This window comes from Solanum tuberosum, unplaced genomic scaffold (assembly GCF_000226075.1).
Source record: "Solanum tuberosum cultivar DM 1-3 516 R44 unplaced genomic scaffold, SolTub_3.0 scf00241, whole genome shotgun sequence".
NCBI lineage: Eukaryota > Viridiplantae > Streptophyta > Magnoliopsida > Solanales > Solanaceae > Solanum > Solanum tuberosum.
In genome coordinates, this window is record NW_006239165.1 from 678178 (window position 1) to 687327 (window position 9150).

General features: G+C 32.8%; 1 protein-coding gene across 1 annotated transcript in view; it reads right to left on the minus strand.

Moving 5' to 3' along the window:
- The window catches only part of LOC102590136 (myb-related protein 305), a 6176-nt gene extending 4324 nt beyond the window's left edge, over positions 1 to 1852 (minus strand). The window contains exons 1-2 of the mRNA XM_006357091.2: positions 1640 to 1852; positions 1263 to 1392 (exon numbers count right to left, since the gene is read on the minus strand). Of these exons, the coding sequence (XP_006357153.1) occupies positions 1263 to 1392; positions 1640 to 1772 (263 nt within the window). The 5' untranslated portion in view covers positions 1773 to 1852. The remainder of the gene's footprint in view (positions 1 to 1262; positions 1393 to 1639) is intronic.
- Between the last annotated feature and the right edge of the window lie 7298 nt (positions 1853 to 9150).

Consider the following 9150-nt stretch of genomic DNA (forward strand, 5'->3'; position numbering starts at 1 on the left):
TATATATATATATATATATATATAGAAATTTTGGTATAATTTGTTTTTATATGATTAATTTTCGAAAATCAAATTATATCGTATAAATTAAAATTTTATATACAAAGAAATTACAGTCAAACAAAAACTTACTCTCAAAATTTAAACTATGATACATAAATTGAGACGGAGCGAGTAAGTATCGTACAGAAAAGGGGTCCATTTAAAATATAGAAAATAAGGTAGCTGTCAATTTCATAGACAAGTTGGAGGTGGGATAATAAAAGTCATTGACATGTGAGTGAAATGAAATTGGTTCTTCTTTAAATGGAAACTTCTATCTTTCTGGCTCACTTAAACAACGTGTTTTTATATCACATTGCTATTATGTAATACCGAATACTTGTCTCACCACTGTCCCTTTTTTTCTGTTTTCCTGAGAAAACGAAATATTAATATTCTCAGTTGTTCGAATGGTAAGTATCTTTCACTTTCAACTTGAAGGTGGTAAGTTCGAGTCACTAAGAGAGGGGAAAAAAAGGTAGGAGCTGCCTAGACATGGGTGAAAAAAGAAAAAAAGAAAAATTTATGTTCTTATTCTTTTTAAAGCATAGTTTACTTTCTAATCACTTCATACAAGTTAATCAACATCATCAAATTACTTTTCATGTGATAATTAACTTTAACATACCTTAGTTAAGCCCAAAAAAAGGTTTTAAAAAATTAATTTCCCTCACCTAAAAATAGAAAATAACATAAAATAATGTACCTTATCTTTGAGAGATATGATTTGCTTCTTAATTATAAATTATGAAAATACTTTTCTTTGTTATAATAAGTATAGTTTCTTTAGATCTCAAAAATAAGTTTGAAAGGAAAAATATGTAAGGCATCTTTTTAAAATTTTATTAATGGAAGACATAAACTAGATGAAAGTTTTTGAAGGTATTTTTTTTTTTTTTTGAAACAAAAATGAGGTAAAATTAAACTTGTTTGGAACACAAATTATAAAGTACCTTAGATTATATTCTCCACGTTTAAATTCTCAGATCTTCCATAAAGAAATTAAATTCCGTCACGTTTTAAATATTGCTTCTCATCTCTCATATACAAATCTAGTACTATAAACATATATGGACTATATGTTATGGAGTGGCTCTCTTTGTCCACTCAACAATAAAAAAACACATGGGAAAATCGAATACTTGATGGACAAAATTCCACACCAATTTTTATTTGTTAATTTATGTGTAGTACTCTTTAGAATAATAATATGTACTCACTTGTTTCCCCACTTAGCATGTAGTTCCATAATCAAAAGTTGTTCTTCAGGTGTAATATTGCCCCTCCGGACATCAGGTCGAAGATAATTAAGCCATCGAAGCCTACAACTTTTTCCGGTACGTTTGAGACCTAAAGAAACAAGACATAGAGATATATAATATGTTAGTAAATTAAACAAATTTTTTTTTGTACATGTAACAAAAATAATATCGGGGATACGTGTTGAACAGACTAGTTCACGTTCACTTAGAGAGCTCTCTGTCTTTCACAGTTGAGGTGAAACGCTCAAACTCTATCACTCTTGACGTAACAAAAATATTTTTTAATTTTTTTTTCAATATTTAGGGTTTCGCTTACAAAGAAAAGAAAAAGTTACCAGCAGATTTAGCTAGAGAGTTCCAAACACCTTCACCATGATTAGCAATGTAGTTAATGAGAATCAAATCTTCTTCCATAGTCCAAGGCCCTTTCCTCACTTCAACATCTTGAGAGTTGCATGTTTTATCCATCTTTTTTAAATTAAAAAAAAAGAGATGAAGAGAAAAAGTAACCAAAAAAAAGTAGAGAGAGGAAGATGAGAGAATATTGAAGATATGTGGTACTTTGTGACAAGGAACTAATGTGGTTGGGCAGATATTTATAGGGGGTGGCTAAAATAAAAATTTGCTACTAATAATTTAGCCTTTAAGCAGTGTGACATAATGAGAGCTTTTAACCTAACTTACTTTATTATGAAATCATACTTATTAATCTTCAAAATGAGAACTTTTAATAGCCTTAAAACTATATATATATGTGCGGGCATACATGACAGCTATTGATGTGGCCATGCATGTTCACGTTATGTAACCCCGCTAGTAGTGGTGGAGTCAAAATTTCGATTAACTGGTGTCAAAACATAAAGAAATACTAATATCTTGTAGAAATCAAAGAGTGTCAATATATATATATATACATATATCTAACTACACAGTGTAATTTTTTAATGTAAGGAATGTAGGTCGACAATCCTCAAGTATAGGTGGCTCCGTTACTGCCTGCCATCACTGCACAATTCTAGAACAATGTATATATACTCATTTAATTTCATTCTTTTATCTTAAATTGAGTACTAAGTTAAATTATGTCACATATTTGTTTTTTAGAATAATATATAAAGAAATATTAAATTAATGCATAATAATAGCTAGTTTGATGGAGAAAAGATCATACTAAATTATTATTTTTGTTAATAAGAAAGTTAAATGAAAATATGAACCTTAATTAAAAGCCGTGTATAAAGTAATTATATCTCTCCATTTTATTTTTTAAAAAAAAATTCAATCTAAACGTTGCCTTCATTGCAAAAAGTTACAAGTTGCCTCCCTCCATTTAGAAGATCAAACATTTTTTTTTGACAACAATGTATTAATATTTTGTGATTTTTTAAATATATTAAATTATTAATTATGCTGATTCATATAATGCTTCTTATGTATTTTTTAAATTATATAAAATTGTATTTTTAGAAAACTTAAGAAAAAGAATATGTCCAAACTTAAATCAAATATAAGATGTACATACTCAGCAACCTTCAACCTAAAATGATACGAATGAAAGTACAATTGGTAGAATGATACCAACATTTTTGTACTTTACAACTCAAAATAGTAAAAAGTATCATATAATTAATATTATATAGAATAAAGACATGCAAAATAAAATTTCATAAATTATTTCTTTTACCTCATCCGGCCCCTCCTTTTTTCTTAGAGTTGTTTTGTTTAATAATTTTTATTTTAAAAAAAAAACTCTCATTTTCTGTAACGATCGGGTTCGGTCGTTATAGAGAAGTCAACGGGGGAAAATTTGGAACCGAAAAACTTTTTCATAGTATTTGGATTTTCCCAACCTAGGCTAGATTTGGACGAAATCAGAGTCGTTAAGGTGGAGGGAAATCTGGTAACAATTGGGAGAGTTAATTATGATTTTGGTTACATGAGTAGTTAGATAACTCGTTAAGAAATCCGTACGACTTTACAGAATTAAATTCGGGCGAGTAGAACTCCCGGAATCGATCTTAGCGTGAAGGGTTTTTTCTGAACGTCTTGGTTAGAGGTATGTTGTGAAATGGGGGTCTTGGATTTATTAAAATAGCTCACTGGTTCATGCAAGCCGCCTTGGTGGGGATTTTCGGCGCTCTGGCGGGGACGCTGCAGCGGGGTGAGGGCCGTTGTGGCGGGTTTGACGCGACTTAAGGTCGTAAATAAACCCCTAAACGACCTCATTCTGCACTTTTCGATATTTAGAGCTAAAGAAAAAACCTCAGGCGACTCCTAACAGTTTTCCACCATTCTTGAGGCTAAAGGTAAGTTTTTTCACTCCCGAATTCATTTTCGATCCATAGAACGTAATAGAATGGGTAATTATCGATGGGGAGGGTTTTTGATCTAGATTCTATGGTGGAAACAACCCTAATTTGGATACTTGGGATCATGGGTTGATCTAGGGTTCATAGAATTGTTAGCAATTTGGGTAATTAGTGATTGTTTATTGATTCACGTATTATATTGATTGTTTGTAGACCAAGAACAAGCGGAACGAATCCAAAAAGGGAAGGATCAAGTTTCTTAGGGTTTCAAGCTTGTTTCGAGGTAGGTGATGGTTGTGATTCTATGATTGTGTGATGTATGTTTGTTTTTGCTTCATTGTGATACTTGCATATATGTGAATGTTGCATTGTTGATCACACTTGTTGTAAATAAAATAGATGAATGATGAATGTCATGAACCATGACTTAAATGCATGATCTTGACGATATATTTGTGATTGTGATTGTGGTGTGTTGAAAGGATCGGTTGCCACGTTTTGGCATAATTATAGGAACGGTTGCCTCGTTCCAGCATAATCATTGGATCGGGTACCACATTCCGGTATGCTAACTGTTTGGGATTGGGTTTCATAAGAGAATCAATGACTTGTTATAATCGTGTTTATTGTTGAGCATGTATAATCAATATTGTATATGTTTGGTATTTTGCATGTTTACAATGTTGTATTGACTTGCTTATGTTACACTTAGTGGGATAACCGTGTGATCGTACCAGTACACTATGGTTATGTACTGATACTGCACTTGCTCTTATTTTTGTTGAGTACAGGGCATCTTCCGGCAGCTACTGACAGACCTTGCTTAGAAGATCAGTGATCGTTTCAATTCAAGGGTGAGCCAATTCTTCCGGGCTGCCATGAGTTCTCTTTCGTCTATGTCCATCATTTCGGACTTAGACTTTTCTAGTTAGTATTACTTCGTTAGTTTAGGGTAAGACTGGCAGGGGGACCGGGTCGGCCCGCCCCGGCCCGCGACCGGTTCGAGAACCGGCTCGCAGGACCCGGTCCCGTCAATTTTCGCAGGTTGGGAGGGGTTCGGGATAGGGGGCCGGTTCACCCTTTGGGCCCGGTTGACCCGGATGAACTAGTCGGTTTGCGGGATCCCCTAACTTTTTTTTTTTTTTTTTGAATTATATCCGTTGGGCCACGGCTAGTGGTCCCCCCAACGGATTTATTCACTGTTTTTTCCCTTCCCCAATACCCCCTACCATCCCTACTTTTAATACTTTAATTTAAACCCTCAAGTTATAATAAATACACTTTAACCCACTTTTAATATTATAAATACCCCTCTATCCCTTATTATTTCTTACAAAATCATATATTCTCTCATCTATTTTTTATATCCTCTCAAGTCTCAATCTTAAGTCTCAATTTTTTATTCCATTTAAGTCTCATATTATATCATAATACATATATTTCAATTCTAAATTTTCATATTATATATCATAATATATATAATTCTCATATTTGCTATCAAATATTGGAGTTCCAAATTACAAGTTACAACAAACTACAAGCTTCAAGAATCGGTTATAACGTCTGCTATTAACGCAGACGTTTGGTACATTCGTTTTATAATATTTATATTTTATTTTTCGTCATTAATTTTTGTGTTATTATTATTTTTATATTATACTTTACATATAATTAAATATGAGTTCTAACAAAAAAGATACCGGTAAAGGAAAAGAGAAGGAACCAAGTGGCATTAGTAGATTATTTAATTTTACTAAAAAAAGTAGTAAGGAAAAAAATAAGAGTAAATGTGGTGGTACTTCTAGAGTTAGATTTAATACAAATGATTCTACTTATGTTGATGATACTTCTTATGATATTGATTCAAATGCTCAACTCGATCATGAACTTTTACAACAAATTTATGGTGATTGAAGAAGTAGAAGTTGGTTCGGGAGAAGATGAATTAGAAGATACACCTACTAGTCCGGTGACAGAAGTTTCAAATGAAACTACAACTTCAACTGAGCAAAATCCTGGACGCCCACCCCTTATACCTCCTACAAGGGAGAAGGTGAAGTATCAATGCCCTAAAACTTCTGTTGTGTGGCAATCTATGACTTTAGATAAGGAAAATTCTATTGTTATTTGTAATAAGTGTAAGCAACCTTTTAAACATACAAAGGTAGAGGTCAAGGTGGGACGGGGGGTTAAATAAACATTTGTTATCTTGTGTGCCGATTCAATATAAAGAAGCTAAATCATTAGCCAATAGAAAAAAAGGAATTCAAGTTAATGATATTAATATTAATCATTTGGTAGGGGCTTCTAACATGGTCAAGGAACATTAGATCCGTCTAGCCCCAGTGGTCCACTAACACAACGTAAATATAATAAGGAAAGAGATCGCGAAAATTTAGCTAAAATGGTTTCTGTTTGTGGTTTACCTTATAGTTTTCCTTCACATCCCGGTTTTATTGAATATATTCAACAAACTTATAATCCTAATTATAGAGGTTTTTCAAGAAATACTGTTAAATCTGATGTTTTTGTATATCAAGGCAAACATTGTCAATATCTTCGTTGTATGTTTAGTATATTAGATTGTAGAGTTTCTATAACTTCGGACATGGGTCGTAGTGTTAATGGACGTGATTATTTAACTGTTACAGCACATTGGATTGATCATAACTGGAATTTGCAAAAAAGAATCTTAAGTTATAAAGAATGTGTAGAGAAAAAAACTGGTGCATATTTAGCTTCAAATATTTTGAGTGTTATAGATTATTATATGCTTATAGATAAAGTAATGTCTGTCGCATTAGATAATGCATCTAATAATACAAACGCTGCTAGTATGTTAAAAGTTAGATTATGTCCAATTGATGTTAATTCTTTTCATGTTAGATGTGTTGCACATGTATTAAATTTAGTTGTACAAGATGGTATTTCATTATTTAAATGTGGTTGTATGAAAATTGAATATGCTGTTGCCTGGATTTTTTATGCTAATAGAGCTGCTAGAATTAGGGAATTTAATGAGCGTTGTGTACTATGTGATTTGCCACCAAGAAAAATTTCAAGACATATTAAAACAAGATGGAATTCTTTTATACCAAATGCTTTCAGTTGCTTACGACTATAGAGGACCCATACAAATGGTGTTTAATGCACATAATGCTGACCCATTAGACAGAATTTGTAAAGAAGATTGAAAAGAAACTAATGAACTATTAGAATTTTTAAGACTTTTTTATGATGCTACAACCATGTTTTCTGGAATTTATTATCCTAACTATTTCATCAGTATTAATAAATATTTGTGCTATTTCAATTCAATTTTCTAAATACAAAAAAATTGAAAAATTTAGAGTTGCAATTGAAGGTATGATTGAAAAATTTTAAAAATATTTTTTTCCTATTCCTCAAATTTTTTTAACTGCTACTTTACTTCATCCTGACTATAAATTACAAGGTGTGCAGGGACTTGTTGACACTTTTTAAGATACCTTAGAAATTTTATCGGAAATAAATCCAACTTGTGAAATGTGTAAGTCTAGCATAAAAGTAGAAGCAAAAATTTTGTATGAAAAATATAGAACTACAGGAAATACTCAAGAAGTTGGTCAAACTTCTAATCCTCAGAGTAAAGCTCGAATTTCAAGTTATATGCGAGATTTTCTTGGTCTTAATTCTACTAACCGTGATGATTTTGAAGAATATCTTAATCAATCTTTAGAAACAGTGTAAGACGGAGATGGCAATGAAGAATTATTAGCATAGTGGAGGAGGCGGAGCGTTGCATTTCCAATTTTGAGCAAAATGGTTCGTGATGTTCTAGCTATTAAAGCTTCATCAGTTGCATCAGAGGCTGCTTTTAGTGCGACAAGATTTCAACTTGGCGATCATAGACATTCATTGGCGGAAGACAGTTTGGAAATATCAATTTTATTTAGAGACTGGGTCAACGCCGAGAGGAGGAATTATAATTTGCCAAAGTTAAGTTGGTCGAGCATCGAGTCCAAGGTCGGGAGTCGAAGCCCGAATTAGGGTCAGGGTCAGGAATTGGCTCCCAAATCGAGGTCCAAAGTCAGGGTTGAGGTTGAGAGTTGGTCTCGACTTAGGGGTGAGATCGAGGTCGAGGTTAGGAATCGAGTTTCGAATAGGGGTCGGTGTCGGGAGTTAGGTCCATGGGGTGGGTTAGGAGTTAGCTAGGGTCTCAAGTTACTTGTTGGGGTCGGGTCGGATCTTCTAGTCGGGGTTGGTCGTCTGGTTTCGATTTGGGAGTAAGTCTTAGAATAGGGTTAGGGTTGTGACCCGACTCCCTTCCCCGACTCAGGATTTGACTTCTGATCCTGACTGACTAGGGACCCATGGTCAGATCTCGACCAACTCACTTGCTTCCCCATCCCGAATTTCAACCTTGAGACCGGAGTTCCGACTTCAGAGACACCACTACCTAACTCCCAACCTGAGACTCAAACTTATCCCAGGTCTTGGCTAGAAGTCAGGTCTCCGATCTCAATTTGTGATTAGGTTCGAGTTTCGATCACTAATAAGTGTCAGATCTCAAGTAGTGGTTGGGATCGATTATCGAGTTAGGGTTAGAACAGATTGAGGCTCAAGTTTTGAGGTGGTTCGTGTCTTAGGTCGATGTTTGAATATTTTGTTAAGAATTAATAACAAAGTGATTACTAGAATACTAAAAGGAATTTATAGCTTCCGTCTGAATATATTTTTTCTTGCTTTCGAATCCATGAGACTATTAAAAGTAGATTTTTTTGGAATTCCTTCAAGCAATTTTTGAAGTTCATCGTAAATCATTTTAATCTTTTCTAATGTCTCTCTCTATATATATATGGCCGTTTGACATCCGATAAAAAAAAATGCAGTAGTTCAAAATGAACCTCCAAATTATTATGTTCATTTCTAACTTTACAATTAAGTTTTTGGGTTTTGGCGTGTAAATAGGAAATGGAAATTTTATTTTATTTTCCGCTTTTTTTTCTTGTAAAAGCACCACCATTTTTTTAAATAAAAAAATGACATTGGTTTATCTATTCGCGGGCTATAAATTTAGAGGTCTTGTCTAAATTTTACACCAAAATATTTAAGTTTGAATCTTTTTTTCCCTTCTTTTGCATCGTTATAGAAAGAAAAAAAAATGTCAAGTGTGACTTGTACCACTCTTTGAGTTCGCTGAAATTTTGTAATTTAAAGTACCACAATTATTTGGAATCTTAGGTAGTTCCTTGTTTTAAAAAAAGTATCACTATATTATAGAATTATTTTTTCATCATATTTTGAGAGGAATTAATCTTAATCTTATGTAATAATGAGGAGATTATAAACACGTAATATTTGTGAACCGTGAAAAATAACTTAACTTTACTATTTTAATTACATATATTGATTTAAGGCTACTAGAAGATAACATTAAGTAGAAAGTCATATTATAATATAAGAAAAAAAATGAGAGTATGAGATAGGAATACATTTACTCATAGGTACCATTTTGCATTTAAATAAGATTGTCTGTTTTTGTTATGTTAGTGTTT